The sequence below is a fragment of the Antechinus flavipes genome, chromosome 4 (genome assembly GCF_016432865.1).
Source record: "Antechinus flavipes isolate AdamAnt ecotype Samford, QLD, Australia chromosome 4, AdamAnt_v2, whole genome shotgun sequence".
Classification (NCBI taxonomy): Eukaryota; Metazoa; Chordata; class Mammalia; order Dasyuromorphia; family Dasyuridae; genus Antechinus; species Antechinus flavipes.
In genome coordinates this window covers 466676454-466700149 of record NC_067401.1, presented here as the reverse complement: position 1 = coordinate 466700149, position 23696 = coordinate 466676454, and the positions used below count along the sequence as shown (strand labels likewise).

General features: G+C 34.4%; 1 protein-coding gene across 1 annotated transcript in view; it reads right to left on the bottom strand.

Annotated features, from left to right (window-relative positions):
- Positions 1 to 19885, bottom strand: part of LOC127563234 (cytochrome P450 2J4-like) — a 36868-nt gene extending 16983 nt beyond the window's left edge. Inside the window, exons 1-5 of the mRNA XM_051999560.1 lie at positions 19620 to 19885; positions 17132 to 17294; positions 7847 to 7996; positions 5775 to 5935; positions 3631 to 3807 (exon numbers count right to left, since the gene is read on the bottom strand). Coding sequence (XP_051855520.1) covers positions 3631 to 3807; positions 5775 to 5935; positions 7847 to 7996; positions 17132 to 17294; positions 19620 to 19832 — 864 coding nt within the window. The 5' untranslated portion in view covers positions 19833 to 19885. The remainder of the gene's footprint in view (positions 1 to 3630; positions 3808 to 5774; positions 5936 to 7846; positions 7997 to 17131; positions 17295 to 19619) is intronic.
- Between the last annotated feature and the right edge of the window lie 3811 nt (positions 19886 to 23696).

The window sequence follows — 23696 nt, the reverse complement described above, 5'->3', positions numbered from 1 at the left end:
TTTGCTGTTCTTTGGATGAAAATTTGTAAAATAAAACTATCCAAAATAAATTTTGGACTCTTCCAGAAGGACTTTGGGGGATTGAGACCAATTCATTTGTTCCTTTGATAGTTTGATATGTCAAGGTTTTGAAATTGTTGTCCTCTTCTGAGTTTCTATTTTGATGTTCTTTGTAGCTTTTTATTGTTATTTTGTCCATTTCTAGTCCACTTTGTGACCATTTAAAATTGAGCTTCTTGTGTTGGTACCAATAACCTGATCAATAAGTTGCTGTGGAGGTTTGCCACAGGGGCTTTGGGGCTGTCAAATCCCCTGTTACAATAGAGTCTCCTAACCTTTTAGTGCCTCTTTCACCAAACTTCAGGGGCTGATAGCTCACCTGTTGCAATACTCACAGTTTGTCACACATACTGCTAGCCTGCTGAGTCTGGTTCCTAATGTGTGCTGAGGGTAAAGCATCCTGATGATTTAGACCTTCCACTGCCTAAAGTGGGCTGTATTTCTATTTAATCCAAGTAAGACAGCTCTTTCTTGCAATCCTGCTAAGTTATTTCACCTTGGAAAGTTGTTTAAACCTTTCATTTTTGTAGATTTTTGTCACTCCATAGTTCATTTTATGGCTTAATTTAAAGCTATTTCCAGGGTAAATGGGAAGAATCCATTTCTGTCCCTAAGTGGAGAGGCTTATTGTAAGTGCTTTCCTCATCAAAGCCATGCACATAGGTAGGAAATTTGTTTTATAGGCGAGAAAACAGAAGTTTCAGAGACCTTTGGGAAAATTGTCCCAAAGGCAAAGGCTAACAAATAATAGGAATCCTGACTCCTGACTAAAATCCATCACTCGTTATTTCACTGCTCTTCCCTATGTGTATGGAACTCCCCTAACAATCTTCTTCTTTCTTATTTCTATAAACAAAGAAAAAAGGGCTGGTATGGAGTTCTAGTTTTTCAAGATGATTATGAGAATTTTTCTATCATCTGATTAAGATATGTGCTGGTCAGATAAATACAGAGAGACTTAGAGAGACTTATATGAACTGATGCTAAGTGAAATGAGCAGAACCAGGAGATCATTATACACTTCGACAACGATATTGTATGAGGATGTATTCTGATGGAAGTGGATTTCTTTGACAAAAAGACCTGAGTATCAATTGATAAATGATGGACAGAAGCAGCTACACCCAAAGAAAGAACACTGGGAAACGAATGTGAACTATTTACATTTTTGTTTTTCTTCCCGGGTTATTTTTACCTTCTGAATCCAATTCTCCCTGTGCAACAAGAGAACTGTTTGGTTCTGCAAACATATATTGTATCTAGGATATACTGCAACATATCTAACATATATAGGACTGCTTGCCATCTAGGGGAGGGGGTGGAGGGAGGGAGGGGAAAAATGGGAACAGAAGCGAGTGCAAGGGATAATGTTGTAAAAAAATTACCCTGGCATGGATTCTGTCAATATAAAGTTATTATTAAATAAAATTAAATTAAAAAAAAAGATATGTGCTGGTCAGAATCATACAAATTTATATAAAATTTGAATCTGTATTTATTTGGATTGAATTTTTCCTCTCCTTTTTTCTCTTTCTTTTCTCTCTTCTTCTCCTTCATTTTCATTCTTTTATTTTCATTCTCCTCCTATCACTCCTCTCTTTCCTGCTCTACCACCTTTTCCTTCTCTTTCCCTTCCTTTTCCTTATTTTTATTTCCTTATTCTTATTTTCACTCTACTAAAGATCTATCCATATGCCTATTAGTAGCTCTGGATTTTTATTCTTCTGGCAGAAATAAAGGAATTTATAATACGGAGAATGATAATATCTAGCGATTTTATATAGCACTATAATAAGTATTTCACAAATATATTTTCATTTAATCTTTATAGCAACTCTGTGAGATAGCAGCTGTTATTATCCCCATTTTTATCGTTGAGAAAACTGAAGCAGAGATTGAGTGACTCTCCCAGGTCACATGGCTAGTATCTGAGATCAGATTTGACTTCAGGTTTTCCTGATTCCAAGTCCAGTGCTCTATCCACGTGCAAGATACTTGCCTAGGTGGGCCTCCTTTAATTCTAGATTTATTACTTATCTGTTTTGTGTTCTTAAATAGAGCACTGCATTTCATGACATTGACTAAAATGGAAAGAAAATCTAAAATATTTTGTAAGCCTTGATGTATTATATATAGCCAAGTGGGGGTTCTATTTTCATTTCTTAACATTATTACTTTTTGAGTAAGAATAGATATTTTACCCCAATGATTAATTAAAGAAAAAGAATGGTATCAAAATGATTTACAATTTTCAACTACTTTGCCCATAATCTTATGAGATAGATAGTACCAATAATATTGTATCCATTTTTCAAATGAAGCTACTGATATTTAGAGAAATGGTTTGTTCCCAGGTAAATGTGACTGATGAATTTATCATCTAATATATTAATAAATAGCTATCTGGCTTTCTTGAATTATATAGGACATAATCACAAAATCTTGAAGTTGGAAAGGAACTCCATTGGTCTCAAACTCAAATGTAAAGGAGGCCACTAAACCATGTAAAAGGACTTTGACTACATATGTAGAGGCTATATATTGACTGCAGCTGGGAACTACATATTTTTTTTTAATTTTTATTTAATAATTACTTTATATTGACAGAATCCATGCCAGGGTAATTTTTTTTTACAACATTATCCTTTGCACTCATTTCTGTTCCAATTTTTTTCCCCTCCCTCCCTCCACTCCCTCCCCTAGATGGCAAGCAGTCCTTTATATGTTGGATATGTTGCAGTATATCCTAGATACAATATATGTTTGCAGAACCGAACAGTTCTCTTGTTGCATAGGGAGAATTGGATTCAGAAGGTATAAATAACCCAGGAAGAAAAACAAAAATGCAGATAGTTCACATTCGTTTGGGAACTACATATTAACTTACATGATCTATGTTCTAATGTCTTTTTATTTATTTTGTTAAATATTTGTATATTATGCTTGAAATCTGATTCCACAGTACTCAGTAGTGACATGGGCTGCAATGCTACCCACATGTTTGACTGTCTCACAAATTCCCCAAAGTCATCATATTTTGATTGCATATATAATTGATAATTTTACTTATTTTATACTATTGTAAAGTTTATAAAGAATATATGCAATAATTATAGATAGGAGAGCAGATACCTAGAATATCTTAATGTTATTGATAAGAAAAATGGGGTGCAAAGAGATGAATTCATAGGGATAAAATATATAAAATGCATATTTTAAATATATATATATATATATAATATAAAATATCAGATTCATAATAGCTGTGTAACTGGAACAAGTTTACTAATCTCTCTAAACTTTATTTTCTACCCTTATAAAATCAAGAGGTTGAACTCAATGAACATAATGGTTCCTTCTTGTTCTAAATCTAAATCTAAAATTAAAAATTAAAAAAAAAAACAATTTTCCACTAACAAGCTCCATCACTTGCACACTTTACCTTCCAGAGTTGTCACTGAGAAAAGATATTTACATTATGAGGTGGATATAAAGTTTGGAACACTTTAAAACACTTAATTCTGCACAATTTAAACACACAATGTCCACTTTCTGAGTTGTCTATATTACCTTGGACAGCTCCTTCAGATAAGCATCAATGAAGTCCTGGGGCTCCTCTGGGTTCAAGTCTTCCTTGTGTTGTTTGATCACCTGTTCTACAAAAGACTCTATCTTCTTCCATTCTTTTATGAATGTCTTGTGAGGTCCTGGCAGGAGTTTCATTATCCAAGGAAATATATTGAAGAGCTAAATAATATATAAGGGAACAGAAGGAGGAAATCACTTCCTATTGGACTAACCTATCTCTTTATCTTCCTTGTAATAAGTCAGATTCTTGACCTTTTTTTGCATCATGGAATTTATCTTAATTACATGTCTATGCACTCCTGAAATCCATGTTCCACTGTCTATCCTCCCATATTGTTGCTCTCCCAATACCCAAGCTGGCATCCAACCATTTCTTGTCTCATACACAAGCCCCTTTGCCATGTCCTATTGCATTTAAATAATCTTTTTGAGATGTCACAAATCTAGGTGGGTTCAGAACCTGCAAAGAAGAAAAAGATTCTTTCTATGGAAATTGCTAGTACTTGGGCCTATATTTCCCTGCTAGCAACACAGAAGTCTCTCCTGAATTTCCATTTTGCTTCTTTTAGGGAAATGAGGGCTAGGGTTATTCACCCTTTGATCTTATTTTCTTCCAAAGCCAGACTTGTGAGGAGTTAAGTGAAATTGTTAGCCAGTGATTCCTTTGGTGAGACTTATTCACTGATCAACTAGGAGGAAAGGTAAATGGAGAGCTGGAATAAGACTCAGGAAGATCTGAATTAGAATTCTGCCTCAAACACTTAATAGCCATGGAGCAAGTCATTAACTTCTCAGCTTCAGTTTTATTAACTGTAAAGTAATGATATCAATAGCAACTAGCTCAAAGGGCTGTTGTGAAGATCAATCAACAAGCATTTATTAAGCACTTACTATGTGCCAAGTCCTGTGCTAAGTGCCAGGCATCCAATGAAGGGGCAAAAATGCCAGTCTCTGTCCTCAAGGAGTTCACATTTTAATGGGGGAGATGTCATGGAAATAATTATGAGCAAAATATATTCAGAATTGTCAAAATATAATCTGAAAGAGGAATGCACAGAAGCTGGAAGGACTGGCACTGTAAGATTTGAGCTCATTTTTTTGAGGCAATTGGCATTTAATGACTTGCCCAGGATCACACTGCTAGGAAGTCTTAAGTGTATGATATCAGATTTGAACTCAGGTTGTCCTGACTTCAGGGAAGGTGCTCTATCCACTGAACCACCTAGCTGTCCCATTGATCCCATTCTTAAAGGAAACCAAGAGATGGAAGTGAGGAGGGAGAGCACTCCATGGAAAAGCACTGGAGTAGGAGCTAATAAATGTAAAGTTGTTTCCAAAACTTAAATGTAAGCACTTAAACTGTCTGTGTCTCTCTGATTTTTCTTTTTTTTTCTTTCTCTGTCTCTGTCTCTTATAGGGCCTCTCTCTCTCTCTCTCTCTGTCTCTGTCTGTCTTTGTCTCTGTCTCTCTGTCTCTCTCTTATTATGTGTGTGTGTGTGCATGTGTTTGTGTGTATCTCTCTCCATTTTCATCTCTGCCTGTCTGACTCTTTCCCTGCATAGGTGAGAATAAAATTCCCAGTTTCTCTCAGACTCTGCTCAAGAGACAATTTCTCCATGAAGTCTTTCCTTGTCCTCCTGGCTCCTAATACCATGCCTACAAAAACTTTTCCCACTGGATTTATTTATTTGCACACCACTCACTTAGGCACATGTTGTCTCCTCCAACAAATCACCAGAAGTCAGGAACTGCTTCATTTTTGTCATTGTATCCCCTTTTCCTAGCATAGTACTTGACACATAATAAATGCATAATGAGCATTTGTAAATAAGTAATTTGGATAAAGATTCTAGAAAAAAACTTTTTGTTTTCCATTATTTGGAGATCTCAGTGTTCTGGAACAGCATGGGTCCCCGAGGCATGTTTTTTTCATGCCACTGTTTATAAAGCTCTTGTTTCCTTCCTTTCCCCTTCTCAGCCCCTTTTACTGCTTAGAGGAAATCATGCACAAGCTGATGCAGCTCCTGCCAAAATCACACAGCCGTTCTTGTTTCTTTTCCCATGGAGGAAGTCCATGACCCAACTGAGGCTGAGCCAACCCTGCTCAGGAAGGGACGGTCTGTTACCTGACACTCCCACCTGGTTTCAAGCACTGTGATATCATCCAAACTCTTCAGCAGCTCCTGAAACTGAGAATCATGATACTCAAAGCGATGTCCAAAAGTTACAGAGCAGATGATATTGGAAACAGCATTGTTGATCTGAAAGTGGGGGTCAAAGGGCTGTCCTGTTGACCAGAAGAGAAAGGGGACAAACAATTTTTCGTGTTGCTCATGTTCTTTAAAGGAATCCAACAGAGTTTTCTCCTATTTTCTCCTAAACAAGATTTTTTCCTAAAATAGATGTGAAGGGGAAAAAAGCTCACTTTTTATATTTTAGTCAAGTCTTGGGATTTAATTGACATGTTTTGTTTCAACAGGTGGCTTTAAGCAAATTACTTTACTTGTCTTTGTCTCCATATATTCATCAGTAAAATGAGGGGGCTGGACTAAGTGACCTTTGATATATCATGTGTATATATTCTCAAAGATATCACCATCTGTGTAATGGGCACGGGCACAAAGGTGCATGTATATCCATTGATATTTGTGTGCATCTAGCAATACCAATAACTATATACCTCTATGGACTACTTTTATGCATGTGAGTAGTAGAGTTGAAAGTACAACTAGAAATACTGAAATGTAAAGAAAAGAAATGTGAAGGTAAATAAGAAAGGAGGCAGGAACAGTTAATGTCTAAGGAACTGGTCCTAGAACCTCAGACAATGCCTACCTCAGACATTTACTCCAATACTACTTTGGATATTTATTAGTTGGGTTACCTTAGGTCTAATATCTTTGAACAGTCATTTTTCCCCCCATTTTCTCTTGCTTATGTTTTGTTGTACATAATTGTTTCCATATTGTCTTCCCTAACTTAGACTAGGAATTCCTTGAGGGAAAGGATTCTCTTTTTCCTCTCTTTATATTTCCGATATTTAGCAAAGTGCTTGGAATATCATAGGCACCTAATACATATTTATTACCTTAATGACTCACCTTGAGCAAGTCACTTAATTGCTCCACTTCTCAGTTTACTCATTTGCATTATGGGAGGGAAGGTTGATTTGATAGGCTCCAAGATTCCTTTTTACCCTTAATCTATGATAATAAGAGGAAGTAGAAGAAGAAGAGGAAAAAGAAATGGATGATTATGGGAGGAGAAAGAGAAAGGAAAAATAGAAACATAGAAGGTGGAAGAATAGTAGAAGAACATATATCTACAATAGCAACATGATGACAAGACAGATGATTTGGATGGACTCAAAACCCTGGATCAATGCAATAATAACTACAATTCCAGCAGTCCAATGATGATACAGACTTAGGTTACACAATGAGATAAATGTTTCTGTATGTGGCCAATGTAAGAATTTATTTTGCATGATTATGTATATTTGTTCTTAGGATCTGGTGGGGGAAGGGAGTTCCCAGTGGGAGGAGGAAAAAGAACAAAAAAAAGATTATTGAAAAAGCAATCAAAATTTTAAAATAAATGAAGACAACAATATGTGTATATAATATACACATACTCACACACAGGAGTAGGAAGTAGAGAGCAAATCAGAAGACAAGAATAAGGGGGAAGATACCAAGAAAAGGAAACAGATGATTCAATAAATAGAGAGAAAGAAGGATGATTCGAAATAAAAAGAAAAGTTGGAAAAGGACAATAAGAGAGAATAGACACAGGTGTGTGTGTGTGTGTGTGTGTGTGTGTGTGTGTGTGTGTGTGTGTATGTGTAGGGAGTTTCTGGAGTGACCAGTCAAGGCAGGGCTCCATGTGTGACATCTGAAAAGTTAAGTTATGTACTATCTATGTGTTGATGGCAGAAAATGACTATAATGACATTGAAAAGAATGAATTGCCAAGGGTTGTACTCTTGGTTCATTATCTCATTTCTTCCTAGAGAACAATGTTGGGTCTTTTAAAACATCCCTGGGGACACGGGAAGGTATTTTGCCTGTCTCTAGTCTAAAGATGACATTTCCTCCCCTGCTTCCCCCATCCACAATCACCAATTCTCTTTAATGTTCATCTCATCAAATGGAAAATCACAAGAAATTGAAAACATCTCTGTCTGACCAGTGCTCACCTTTTTCTTCCCTGATAGCTTCAATGAGAAATATGGCTTCCTCCCGGATCCGATCTTCCAGGGTCTTCTTTCCCAAACCAAAGTTCCTCAAGGTCATTAAAGCAAATCTTCTTTGCTGTTTCCATGCTTGACCATTAGACAAGGTTAAGCCTAAATAATAATAATTTATGTCAACATTTCAAAAGATCTATAATTTTACTGGTGTGGTTATTTTCTCTATTACCCACGGAATTCAATTGAACAGGCATTTGAAAACAAAACAAAACAAAAACAAAAAACAAAAAACAATAACAACAACAACAACAACAACAACAACCCTATTGTGTCCCCAAAACTATGCTGAGTTTACAAAGTAAGGTCTAGCCAGTTCCTGCTCTGAAAGAACACTAATTGAAGAAATAACAGTTAAAGTTTAATTGTAGGACACATGGAAATATTTGGAGGTCCTAAAGACAAATGAAAGAGATATCAAGTTTCAGAGGTACTAAGAACCTATAAGGAACTTGGGATACATAAGTATGAATTTCTGAATTCAGAGATAACTCACTGCTGGATGAGTTTCTGCTTTGGAGAAGATGGCTATGGACAGAAGGATGAGCATAAATCCCAATCTGGGTGGTCAAATGCATTTTTGAGAGTCCTAATTAATCTCAGGTGGCTCTTGTTGATTTTATCACCATGATGCTCCAGGCAGAGCAGCAGCACTTTGGCCTCTGGGGAATAGATGTTCCACAAGTAGACTTGTTGTCCCTTCCTTTGTTTGATTTCATATAGAACTGATAAAGCCCATCTACCTTGGGTACAGTATTAAAAAGTCAACCCCATTTCTCTTTACCCAAAAATTGGAGGTAGTAGAAGAGGGAAATTGGGATATTCCTTTCCCAGGAAGGATCTTTACCTTGAAGAACTTGGGACAAGAGCAAAGAGTTTTTGAAAGGTGCCAAAGAATTGATTTGTTTAAAGACATTGTTTTTAATGACTTGGGAGAGGTTTCTCTACAACTACTTAGCCCCCATAAGAAGAAATATATATACACACACGGTGTTCCTTTCACAGATAGTGCTATTTAAAGAAAGTTTGTAAATGTGAAAAAATGCTGAATGGATGATGGTATCCTTGACCAAAAAAGAGGAAAATTGTAGAGAGATATTTTTAAAGCAAAAAGACTCATGGGAACTCACAGTGGTTGAAGATTTCATTTTATACAATGATAGACATATTCATCATAGTAATCTGCAGTGTCATAAGTTAATGTTAAAACAAAAGAGAGAAGAAGACCTAGTAAAAGGTCAGCAGAATTGTATTGCCGGCATTGTGTCAAAGAGAGATTAGCTTTTTTCTACTTGGACCCAGAGAGCAAAACCAGGAATGATCAGTGAATGAGGTAAGAAGTGGAATTAAATTATGAGAAAGGACAGACTATAGACCAGTTAGAATTATCCTAGAGTATCATGGGCTTTTTTGAAAGATGGTGGGCTCCCCATTGTTAAAGGTAATTCAAGCAGAATCTTAGGGTAGGAATGTTGAGAGGAGATTCCAATTCAGGTGCAGTTAGTCTTAGGCAGCTGGGAAGAACCCTCATGTCTCTGAGATCCCATAATTCTCTCAAATGTCAAAATATATGCCCTGAGTCTTTTCACTCATGTATCCAACAATTATTTATTAAGGTTTGAAGATTAGCAAAGCACTGCTGTAAGTGATGATATACAAGTGGTATTAGACTGGTTGAGTTTTAATGGAAATTTCCATCTTATAAGGAAGATAAGTCAGAAACTCCCCCTCAAATGTATAAATGTCAGTCATTAACCTTTATTATTATGTTTGGGGCATTGTGCTATGTGAAGAGTGAGTTAGCACCCTGGATGCCTTAGAATCAGCCAGAGTCAGAATAAGCAAAAGTCCTTGGTCTTTATTCTTGGTCTTTGGTGGGGGGAAGTGAAGGGAATGGACACAAGCTCTCCACTACCTCCTTCTCCTTATCCACCGCCAAAGTGACTCTGGCTTGTCTTACTCCACCCCCTAATCCCTCCCACAATTCTCTGTATACACCAAAAGATCGAGCCAGCATAGAATAGTGGGAAGGGCCATTTTCCAAGCATATGCTAATAGAGTATTGTCCGATAACTAATTAGCCTTAAGTGCTCGGTTGTCTGATTCCAGTGCACCTATTCAGAGTTTCAGACCTTTACAATGCTAATCACTGGTATGAATCATTATGAATTAATATGTAAGTTCAAGACTTTTACCAAATATATATATGTATATATATATGCATACATATATATATATATATATATATATATATATATATATATATGTATTAGACACAGGAGAATATATTATTCACAAGGGAAAGCTTCATGGATAAGTTAGGTGTGTGAACTGATTCTTGAAAGAATTCAAAAGGTTAAGAGGGATGAAGGAAAGTAAAAATGAAGGGTATAGCATGCAGTAAAGGTGTAGTTCATAAGCTAGAGCTTTAGTCTTGGAGTTAAGAAGATCTGGGTTTAAATTGTGACTCTGGTATTTATAAACTCTTGGCTTCAGACCTCATCTGTAAAATGGGGGTAAGGGGTTAGAGAGGTTAGCATCTAAATTTCCTTCCAGTTCTAAATCTCTGATCCTATGACTGGATTGAAATGGAGAGGGCCATTGAGGAAAAGAGTGTCTAGGCTATTTTGATTAAAATGTGCAGGAGATGAGGATGATCTAGCACAAATAAAATTGGAAAGATTGATTGAAAGGCTATGAATTGTGTTTGATGTGGTAAGATAAAAAAAAGAGACTATAAGAATTGCAGATCTACTTTAAAGATATAATAAAATAAAATATCTGTATGCAATATTACAAGAAAACATTAAGGAAATTGCTCTGAGGTTCTAGAACAAGAAGATAAAAAAGAAGTAGAAAAAATCCACTGATCACAACCTGAGATTCCAATAATAAGATTTGTAGGAATGCTGTAGCTAAGTTTTAAAATACCTAGATTAAAGAGAAATTGTTGTACCAAAAAGTGGAAAAAATAACATTTAAACACTGTAGAAAAATAAGAAGAATTTCACAAGACCTACCAGCTGCTATACTAAAAGGTAATAGGTCTTAAAACATTATAATTTTAAGAGCAAAGGAACTGGGATTACACTCAAGAGTATTTTATCCAGCAAAGTTGTATATAATCATCAATGGGAAAAAAGGGATATTTGATATTTGATACTTGATAAACTGAAAGACTTTAAGGTACTTGTTACAAAAAGACCAGAACTCAATGGAAAAGTTAGTGTAAAAGATGTAAAAGAATCATAAGGAAATCACTGAGGACTAATTATAAGGTTCTAATAACGGTCACACTGTTTGCCTATGAATATGAAAATGATATTAATTTTATTAATATTTGTATTATTAGTAATTGTATTTTTAAATCTGTTATCATTACTTAGGTAGTTTAAAAGAAGGTTGGGGCTGAATTGTGTTTGAGGTGATTCTAAAAAACAAAAGTGAGCAGAAAAAGGGTAAAAAGAGCAAGTATCTCATAAAAAAGATGGTGAAAAGAACTAACAAAAGTGAGTAGAAAAGAGGTAAAAAGAGAAAGTATTTCATAAAATAGATGGTGAAAAGAACTAATATAGTAGAAGCAGGTAGGGATGGACAGCTTGAGACATTGGAATATTACTCTTATCTGGGCTGAAGAGTTTTAAAATTTTTTGAACTTTTAGAAAGGTGAAAAACTGGGGTATGGGGTGAAGGAGAGACTTTTACAAGAGTATATAGATTAAGATTAAAAGAACTGCATGAATGGTTGAAGGATGGATTTTCAGAAGTTGGCTAAAATAAGTAATAAGAGAGTAAAGGAAGAATATATGGTAAAAATGATAGAGAAAAATAAAGAATTAAAATAAAATAATAAAAATAAGATGGAGGGAAATTCACAGATACCAATTATTTCTCTGAAAATGAATGGGATAAATTCATCCATTAAACAGAAATGGATAGAAAAATGGATTAAAAATCTGCAATATGCAGTTTACAAGAAACATTTTGAAATCAGAGAGACAGAGTTAAAATAGAGGGTTGGAGTAGAATTTATTTGCTTCAGCTGATGTAAACAAAGTCAGGGATAGTGATTATGATTTCAGGAAAAAAAAGTATTACTAAAATGGATTTAATTAAAAGAGTTAAATAGGGTAACTACATTTTGATAAATGGTCATAGATTGTAAAGGGCAGGAACTTTGTTTAAATCAATCATACTGAACCTTAAACATATTTCTCCAAAGTGTTGACTCAGTGGAATTGTTAAGACAATGGTTATCTAGTTTAGCATGTGAGTTTTCTAGTTCAGTATGATTGATTTAATCTTACAACAAATAATGGTTCCCTAGTGATATAATGATTGATATACTGTAATGATGTAATTGTAATAGAGTTATAGATGGAGCTCAAGCTTTTAGACTCAGGGAGACATTCCATCTTCATCAGCCTCTTTGTGGCTCTCTTGCTTCCTCCACTGAGACCAAGGCCCTTCTAAAGGGCCTCCAGAAAGCTAGCCCAGGCCCCAAACAAGGAGACAGACTGTGAAGGAGACAATAAAGACTTTTGGACTTTATCCCTGACTATTCTCTTAGTGATTACTCTGTTGAAATGAAGGCTGGTCCCAAGACCTCCAGAAACTAACCAGGACATTACAATAGACAATGAAGCAATGCTAATTCCAAACCTACATGCACAAAATATTATAAAGTTTTGAAAGAAATGTTAAACAAAAGAGTGATCAAGACTATTAGTAGTAGTATGATAGCAGGGATCGTTATTTTTTTTTCCTCTCAGAACTAGATAAATGCAACCAAAAAAATAAATAAAACGTTAAGTAAATAGAAATTTTGATAAATTAGATGTGATAGATATTTAAAGAGAATTGAAGAGAAATAGAAAAATATATATATATATATATATACTTTTTTTTTCCTCAGCATGGTATCGCTATAAAGATTGATCATATATTGTTTGTAAATTTCATGGTTGTAATTCATAAAAATTTAAAGCCAAAATTGAAAAGCAGAAATATTACAATTATCTTTTTCAGATCATAAGACAATAAATTTATATTTAATAAGGTTCCAAGGAGATAATCGAGACTAAACAATATAATCTTAAATAAATGTTTAAACAACAAATCATATAAACTATTAATAATTTCATTAAAGAGAATGATAACAATATGATAACATATCAAAACTTATGAAATATAGCAAAAGCAGTGATTAGAGAAAAATGTATTACTAAATGCATACATCAATAGAAGAGAGAATGAATACACTAATGAATTGCATATACAATGTAAAAACCTAGAGAAAAAATCAATAAAATCTCCAATTAAATACTATACTGGAAATTCTAAAAATTAAATATGATACTAGTGAAAATTTGGAGTAAAAAAACATTAAATTAATAAATAAAAGTAGAATATCTTGATGAAATAAAACAAAATAGATAAATAATTGGTTAACATTATTAAAAAGAGAGAGAAAAGAAAAACAAATCACTATTAAGTCTTAAAAAGGGTATAAATATCACTCATAAGCATAAGATAGAATTAAAGCAAGTATAAGGAATTATTTTGCTCAATTATAGGTCATTAAATTTAACAATTCAAGTAAAATAGAAGCAATATTTACAAAAAATATAAATTTCTCAAAGTATCAGAAGAGGAAATAATATACAAAATAGAAATATTTTAACAAAAGAATTCGAACAAACCATAAATGTTTCAAAAAACAAAACAAAACACTAGAACTAGTTGAAATAAATGAATTCTATCACACATTTAAATATCAACCAATTCCAATATTAAATAAATTATTTGGAATGATAGGCAAAGAAAGGATTCTACTAAATTTCTATCATGAAACAAATATGACACTGACATATAAACCAGAAAGAATACAAAGAGATAAAAAGTATAGACCAATTTCATTAATGATTATGCATACAAATATCCTAAATGAATTTTAACTTAAAAGGTTACAACAATGTATTATAAGAATTACTCAGTGTAACTTCCTCAAGGAATGTTAATTTGACATAAAATGATTAAGACAATTGATTTTTTCAATAAATTGATTTCATCAATAATAAAAAATATAAAAATTATCAATAGATGCAGAAAATTCTCTCAATAAAGAACATTTCTATTCTATTCATTTCTATTAAAAGCTTTGATTGTATTAGTAAACAGAAATTTTCCCTTAAATTCATTTAAATGTAATTATCTAAAACCATCAGCAAGCATTATTTACAATGTGGATAAACTAGGATTTTTCCTTGTAAGAGTACTATGGAAGTACTGAGAATTACTGAATATTTTGAAGACTTCCCAATAAGATTAAGTGTGAAACAAGGATGCCAACTGTCACCAATATTATTAAATACTGTACTAGAAATCCCAGAAATATCAATTAGAAGAAAAAGAAATTGAAGAAAGTAAAATAGGGAATGAGGTAATAAAACTGTTTTTACAAATGACATCATGATATATTTGGAAAAATCTCAAAGACATAACTAAAAAATTAGGTAAAATAATTAATTATTTTAGCAAAATAGAATATAAGCATCAATCATCAGCATTTCTATATATCACAAATAAAACTTTACAAGAATTCATAGTAAGAGAGACCTTATTGAAAATAACTCAAGACAGTCTAAGCACTCTTGAAGTACACCTGCCAAATCTCAGAAACTATACAAACAAAAATTATAAAAAAAATTTTATCCAAATAAAATCATATTTTAATAATCAGACAGATATTGTTTATTGGTAGGCTGGTTCAACATAAGAAAAATGAAAATTTTACCCAAAATTATTTATATAGTCAATGCCATTCCAATTAAATTACCAAAAATGTTTTGTTGAATTAGAAAAATAACAAAATTAATTTGGAAAAATAAAAGTCAAGAATATCAAAGAAAATAATGAAGAGCATAAAGGAAGTAACTTTAACAGTACCAAATCTCCAACTATGTTATGAGGAAGTCATTATTAAAACTATCTGGCACTGGCTAAAAAAATATAAAGGTAGATCAGTGGAGTAGAATAGACAATACAATTTACAACAACAGATAAGCATAATAACTTTGTATTTCACAAGTGTAAAGACTTAAGATTTTGGCATAAGAATTCATCATTTGGTAAAAATTGTTGGAAAAACTGGAAAATGGTATGACAGAAACAGAGAAAACATAGACCAATGAACTGCAACACCTCACACAATTTACCAAGATAAGGTCAAAATGTACATATGACCTAATGTAGAGATTTTACAAGAATATTAGAATAACATTAAGCATCTCACTTATAAATCTTATGAATAAGTGAACAATTTACAAATAAAAGATAGAGAGCAAAGTTTGGTATAAAATGGATGATTCAAATTACATTGAATTGAAAAGTTTAGTACAAATAAAAGAAAAGTAGTCAAGATCAGAAGAAAAGCAGAAAAATTGGGTTGGTGGGGAATTTATAGATAGTTTATGACATAAAGGTCTCATATGTAAAATATACAAAATAAATTTTACCAAATCTAAAAGAATATGAGTTAATTCCTAAGTTAAAAATGATCAAAGGATGAAGAATGAAGAAATCAACACAATTTATATCCATATTAAAAAAAAAAAAACTTTTACATCATTACTGATTAGAGAAATGCAGATTAAAACAACATTGAGATATCATTTTATATGTATCAGATTGCCTAAAATAGCTGAAGGGGAAGGTGACATGTTGGAAGGGATGTGGAAAATTGGTATATTAATTCATTGTTGGTAGCCTTGTGAACTAATCTAACTCTTTTGAAGAGCAGATTAGACTTATTTAACTCTCTATATTTGCCCCAGAAATATCATTAATACCCCCCTTTTCCAAAGATAATCCGAGATAAGGGAAAAGAATCTATATGTTGTAAAATGTTTATAACAGCATCCTTTGTGGTGGCAAAGAACTGGAGACTGCAGGAATTCCCATCAGTTAATTGAATAATTTGTGGTAGAAGATTGCAATGGAAGACTACCGTAGTATCAGAAATGATAAACTCAACGATTTTAGAAAAACTTGGAAAAACTGTAGCAAATAATGATGAGTGAAATAAGCAAAACAAAAACATTGTATAGTAAAAACAATATTATTTTAAGAATTACTCTGAATAAATATGTTTTCTGTCTATTATAAATATCCAAATTAAGTATAGGACATATGAAGAAAGATGCTATCTGCATTATGAAAAATGACAGATACTAGTATTCATAGAATAATTTTTCACACACACACAAGTGTGTAGCCATCTCTTCTGTCTATCTAATGGTAGCATTTCTAGGAAGCCAGTGATGAGAAAATGGGAAAAAAAGAAATTTACATAATGATTTTGTTGTATATTGACAAGAATATTAAGTTATGCACAATAGATTTGTAGTTTCATGTGCAATCATCTTTTATTGCACTGTTATATAAATTGTTATTTCATTTCATAAAGTAAAAATATGTGTTTTTTTTTTTTTCATTTTAAAACAAAGCAAAATAAAACAAAAATAATTTGACTTTGATTTTGTTAAGTTCCTTCAGATGCAGCTGACTTATAGGTCAAAGGGCTTAAAGTTAGAATTATAAACCCACAGAATTTCAAAATAGGAAGAGATCTGAGAGGCAATAGACTAACTTGTAAACAGAAAATAACACCAACAAAATATATTGAACACCTTTGTTTGAAGACATCAGCTGTGAGGGAATCTACCATGTCTAAAGGAAAATTATCTCATTTTTGATACCTCTGATGGTGAGAAATTTTTCCTAGTGTCAAGACAAATTGTACTCTTCTGCAGCTCTCTCCCTTTTCTGTTGGTTCTGGGGCAAATAAACTTACTCATTAATATTTTCAAATACCTAAAGACAGTCATCATGCTCTTTTCACCTCCCAACTAAATCATTTCTTGTCTTTAAGTCAAATAATGCAGCTTTCTTCAACTAGTCTTCTTATGGGAGAACCCCTTCTCCATTCTCATTGCCCTTCCCCTCAATCCTGTTCCTCTCCTTTCATTCTCAGACATGAAGGAGAATTCAAAGGCTTGTTTTTTTGTTTTGTTTTGTTTTTGTTTTTGTTTTTGTTTTTGTTTTTGTTTTTGTTTTTTTTTATTTTTATCAACAAATGGGCTGGAATCCTTCAGGGATGGTGGACAGGAGTCAAAGATATATTTCAAAGAATTCTGGAGATGAAAAATGTTTATCATAATTCAGAGAACTCACCAAATGATTTAAAGACATGGACGAGGAGAGCAAATTGGGGACGATCAATAAATGCCTCATCTTGGTTGAGTAGGACCTCCTTGATCATTGGCAATCCAGTTACCATCATAAAGATAAGACTGCCTGCCCGTGTGATGAAAACATTTCCATATTCCTTAGCAAGCTGAAAAAGAATTAGTTTGAGTTGAATACTTCTATTGTCATTAAGGCTATTTTTGGTGAAACAATGTGAAATGGAGTCCACCCAATTCTGTCTGATCCAATTAGATTGAATTCAGTTCAGTTCACCCCCAAAGAACAATGAATCATCCAGCTACATCCCAAGTACTGTGCTAGACTCTAGATGGAAATCTTCTGTGCATTTATAAGTAAATACAATATATATATATATATATATATCTAAAGAAAATTCTAAATGATTTCAGAAAAGATCAACATGAATTTAACAAGGCTTGTCATCAGACATGCTTATCTGAAGTCATTACAGTTTAATTGGGCCCCCAAAACACTTGTCTTCTGCTTCAAGAACTTCAGACAGTGAATGACCTCAACTTTATAGCATAATTTGACTATTTTCAGGAGCCAGGAATATTTAGACTTCAAAAAAGTAAAAAACAAAATGAGGTGAGAAGTGGGATGTGATAGGAGTTTAGAATTTCAAATCTATTAAGATCTGGATTCAGATCCTACCATGATCTTTGACCCCTATCAGGAAACTTTCCCAGATTTAGGTAATACAGATAAGTATATTGAGGATCATCTGAATGATGGATACAAAATGTAGATAGTGTACATTTTTATAAAGATACAAAGATTACATCAATCTCATCTAGGAGGCAATAACAGCATCTTAAAGAACTGGTTTCACATCCAATACCTGATCCATGCAAGGCACTTAACTTCTTAATGTCCCAGGTAGGATACCTCTAATGGGTTACTCCTGGATCTGTGCTTGGCCCTGGACTACCATTTTATCAATAAAGGCACAGATGGAGTACTCATCTGATTTGCATTCAACACTGAGTCAGGAAGGGCAGCTGAGTGTTGCAGTTGACCAAAACAGTTTCGAAGGGCTGTGATTGGACTGAATGCAATAATGTTAAATTCAAAAGGGATAAATGTAAATAATTGTACTTTATTCAGACTAAAGTTCAAAAACCAGTTTCCAAAGTGCATTTGCTCTGAAAGAAATCTGGGTCTTAGTAACTTGGTTTTCTTTTCTTTAACTTTTGATAACTGAATTTCATTATAATCAATTTCCTAAAAAAAAAATCCAATTTTATTCAAAACCATGATTATGAGGAAGTGTCCATTGGTGTCAGCAGACTGACTGCCAGAACACAAAAAAGTAAAAAAAAAAAAAAGTCTTTATATAAGAGATGAGTAAACTGTACCTAATAATCACCATTGTGATATGTCAGGTTAAAAAAGCATTGTTAGCGTTTGGTGGACTTAATTGAAACAGATACTACTGGGATGTTGGCAGTATAAAGTTTACACTCATAATTGACCAATAAGTCAAGTGAACGTCAGAGGCTGACATGGCTTGTCCAAAGTCTGAAGATTAGAGCTGAACACCATAGTTTCTTAACTTTTCATAAATATATGTGTGTGTGTGTGTGTGTGTGTGTGTGTGTGTGTGTGTGTTGCCCCTTTGTTTCTCTAGTTAATTCTATGTATCCCTTCTCAGAAAAAAAAAATTAAGTGCATAAAATAAAATAAATAGGATTATAAAGGAAACCTAGTATATTAAAATAGAATGACCAAAAATGTTTTTATTTTCTTTATTTCTTTTTGGTGAGGCAACTGGGTTTAAGTGACTTGTCTAGGGTCACACATCTAGTAAATAAGACAAATTTGAATTCAGGTCCTAGAGACTTCACGGTCAGTGCTCTATCCTCTGTGCTATCTAGCTGCCCTTCAAAAATATTTGTAATAGAAATTCCGGGGCCCCAGGCTAAGTATCTCTGATTCAAGAATTTGAAGAGACCTCAGAGGCTGTTTATGTAATTTCTGCCAATCAATCCACTAGTGAACATTTATTAAGTGCCTATTGCATACTAGGTACTTAGTAAGTAAAAATAAATAAATAAGCAAAAGACAGTCTCTCAAAGAGCTCACTTATCTCTTAAGGCATGATAGTAATAAGAGCAACATTTATCTAATGCTTAATGGGTGGCCATCACTGTACAAAGCACTTTACAATTATTATTTTATTGCATCAGATTCATGTGCAAAAGGAAAGTCCACAAGCAAACCCACAGGTGAGAAGTTTCTCCAGGTCAGAAGGAGGATGAGAACCCAACTGTCTAATCCCTAACCCAGATGTTCCTTCCATTGCAAGAGGCTGCTGCTTTCCAGATAGGGCCAGAACAGGGATGGACATCCAAGTTTGTTTGCTGCCCGTTCCAGGATATTACCCAGCACATGCCCAGTTTCCGTGCCCCCCCCAGCCAGTAGATTCCTGCCCTCTCGTCTCACTCCTTACCTTTTGAATGTTGGCTTGAGGGTCATTATAATTTATGTGGAAGAAGTTGCCCAATATGGGCAGCCCCGGAGGGCCAGGAGGGTACTTTAGGTGCCTCCTCCTGCTCTGCAGATAATGTGCCAGGATCAGGATGATGGCAGAGAGAAGAAGGAGGGTTTGGAGGGAAGCTTCTTCCCAAAGAGAAGGGAGCATGTTTCCCAGAGAGAGCTGCATCTTTCCCCAGCTCTGACACTAGCCAAACAAGCCAAGCTCCTCCTCCCTCTTCCTCTTCCTGCGCCCCAAACAGTGTTTACGTGAGAGACAAAGCTCAAGCTGTCTTTTGTCTCCTTGGAGCTGTTGCCTGGGATGGCTTTCTAGGCCAGCCTGTCCTCGGTGCCCCAGCCCTCTGCCAGGGCCTGCCTCTTAGGAGAAAACACTACACCCCTCCAGAGGAAAAGAATACCAGGCTTGTCAGCTGACAAACTGGGAACCAGAGAGACAATTTGGCCAGGGAGATCTGGGGAGGCTCCACACAGAGACAGATTGGCCCAGTGGGCCCCAAATCACAGGGCCAGAGCTTTGGAGCAAGAAGGGACCCAGAACCACAGCCCTTGTTTAGGAGAGCAGCAAGCTGAGACCCAGGGAGGCCAGGAGACTGACAAGGTCCCATCACTTCTTCTAAGTTTCAGAACCTTTACCGGAACCTTGCTCGGCTGGTCCAGTCAACACTCCACTCCCTATTGCAAGCTGCCTCCAAATGGTCTTGGGAATTAACTTAGAGGGGCTCCAAACTTAGCATTCAGGGACCCTGAGTGGTATGTGATTAGATTTCAGTGGATCTGCGAACATGAATGGGAGAAAATAATCTCAATTTTATTGGAATAATTCCAATAGATTTGAAATAAACTGACATTATTAAAGTAAAATAAAATAAAGAATAAATTAAAATAAAATTCCAAAAGAATTAGAATAATTGAAATAAAATTTCCCAATAGAATTTGAATAAATGGAATAAAATGTTAGTATACTTGGATTAAATAGGAAGGAAATTCCAATATAATTGGAATAAGATTTCAATTTAATTAGAAAAAACTGGGATAACTGGAATAAAATTTTAATATAATTGAAATAAATGGAATAAAATGTCAACATAATTAAAATAAATTGAAATGAAATTCCAATATAAGTAAAGCAAACTGGAATAATTTGAATAAAATCCCAATACAATTAGAACAATCAAAATAAACATACAATATAATTAGCATAAATTGTGATAATAAGAATAAAATTCCAATATAATTGGAGTAAACTAGAATAAAATTTGAATATAACTGGAATAAAATTTTAATGTAATTAGGAAATAACTGGGCTAACCAAATACAATTCCAATATAATTGGAATAAATTGGAATAATTGGAATAACCAGAATCAAATTGCAATATATTTCAATATAATTGGAATTTTATTTGCAATGGTATGTATGTTATTTTATGTATTTAAAATGTTATTTTGAGAAAGGATCCAGAGGCTTCAGCAGATTTCCAAGTCTGCTGAGACACAAAGAAAGTTAAAAAAAAAATACCTACTATGATAGCTCAGCACTTCTAAGTGCTTGGAATAACTTTTCAAGCCTTCCTCAGTCTGTGAGATTGAGACCAGGGGCCAGAATGAATGGAAATGGTTTTGTTTTCCTTTTCAGTTGCCTTCATGGAGCCCAGGATAGAAAGCTGGACTTGGAGTGGGAGGGCCTGGACTTGAATGGTAGCTCTTCTAGTTTTGCTTTCCTGAGTCTCTATTTCCTCATCTGTAAAAAAAGGAAGTTGGGCAATCAGAGGTATCAAACACAAGACCCTTGCAAAGTCATGTCTACTCTTCACCATCTTGGCTCTAACCCAATCCTACTATTCTAGAGGGAATTAGGGTTTATGAGGAACTTTGCATGTATCATCTCATTTGCTGTTTACAACAATTATGTAAATCCAGGGTGATTATCATGCTTTTGTACAGATGGAGAAGCTGAAGCTGAGGGAGTTGCACTCTTGCGAAGGTTGCAAGAGTTGCGTAGCTAGTAAGTGTCTGAGGCAAGTTCTGAATTCAGGTCTTCCGACCATGAGTGTATGGCTTGCAACTGCCAACATTACGGAGGTATCTTTGCAGGATCACTCTTCTGATTGCACACTTTCCTACTCCATCATCCTGCTTCCTAGAAGTGATAAATATATTCGAAATTGTGAACATTCTAAAGTCTCTAAATGGTCCTCAGTCCATTGGGATCTCTCCTATGACTTCATCCTGAAGCTCAGAAGGCTCTACCTGTGTTGTGTGTGTGTGTGTATACACATGCGGTATGTATATATGTATATGTATATATGTATGTGTGTATATATATATATATATATATATAATATATATATATATATATATATATATATATATAGCCATATAGAGACAGAGACAAAGCCAGAGACAGAGAGAGATATTTATGTATATGTATATGTAGATTTGTATGTGTATATATCTATATACACAAATATACATCAGATGCTCAATACATTTGATACATTTAATTTAAAATTAAATATAATACAAATGTATGTTAAGTCTTACATTTGAGTCCAAAAATTCATTTTCAGGAAGACAAGATAGACAAGGTATGACTAGCAAGAATTTGGCTGACAAAAAAAGAGCCGGTAATTAAGTTGACAGCAAGGTCAATATGAGCCAAGGCAACCTGTGGCAAGCTTCCCTTAGCTGAAAATTCCCAAATCTACTTCTCCTGCCCCAATCTCTTTGCAGGTGTGATCTCCCTTCTTTCATCCTCAATCACTATTTAGACATCTCAAACTGGATGTCCACTAGACATCTTTAACTGAATTCATTATCCCCCCCAAACCTTGCCCTATCCCCTAATGTATTATTACTGCCAAGATTTAGCACCTAGAAACCATCCTGGATTTCTCACTACCTTTCACCATCTACATACCAAGGATCATTGGCTTCTGCTTTGCAGCATCTCTCAAATGTGCCCACTTCTGTGTTCTTACTCTGCTACCTTCCTGGGTAAGTCCTTGGTGTATCACACCTGGATTACTGCAGTAGTTAGCTGGTAGGTCAGCCTGTTTTGAATCTCTTCACATTCAAGTTCATCTGCCCATTCAGGACTCTGGAAGAATTTAACATGAATGGCCCACACTCTGAAGTAATAGGAACCCAATAGTTTTCTGCATTGTTTTTGTTTCCTAGAAAATGAATTGCCTGATTGGAAAACAATGGTAGTTTACTACATGTGTGTCGGTCTCTTCTGTAACTATTTTACCTTGAAAGAAATTCTCTACAATAGATCAGGCTATTAAAACAGCCCGCAGTGAATCATGGATATTCTCTCTCAGAACTAGTCTTTGTCTTCCATAAAGGAGTTACAAAGAGTCTTGACTACACAGAGATTAGACTCTCTTGAAATATTCATTGTTTTCCACTAGAAGTGTATTACTTTCTTAGCTTTTTTGCAAAACTCTTTTCCTCTGTTTACAGTTATCATTTTTTTTTTTTTTGCAAGGCAATTGGGATTAAGTGACTTACCCAGGGTCACACAGTAATTACCACATTCTTGCAACGGCCAATTTGTACCTAGAAATAATGTAATTTTCAACGTCTCTTATGGAGAGCATAGAAGTAAACTTAGAAGACACTAAGTCTAACCACTTCTATCCACAAATGAAGAAACTGGGGTACAGTAAAATTGTGTAGTGAATATTGAAGCAATATTTAAACCCAGATTTTCTATCAAGTTTTGTCAGTAACATTTAATACTTATATAACTTAGGTGGTTGTACTGAACAGAGTGCCAGGCTGAAGTCAGGAGGATTTATCTTCCTGAGTTCAAATACAGTGTTGTTTTGGTTACATAAGAGTATGAGGGTATATAAGAGTAAAAGAACTGGGAATAAATGGGCTCCATATTTCCATCATCCTCAGAAGTCCCACCTCATCACTTCTTCATTAGGAAGGCATATTTTAATGACTCCAGCATGGGGATTCTAGAAAGCAGGGTACAATGAGATAGAACACTGGCTCTCAAGTCAGGAGGATCTGAGTTTA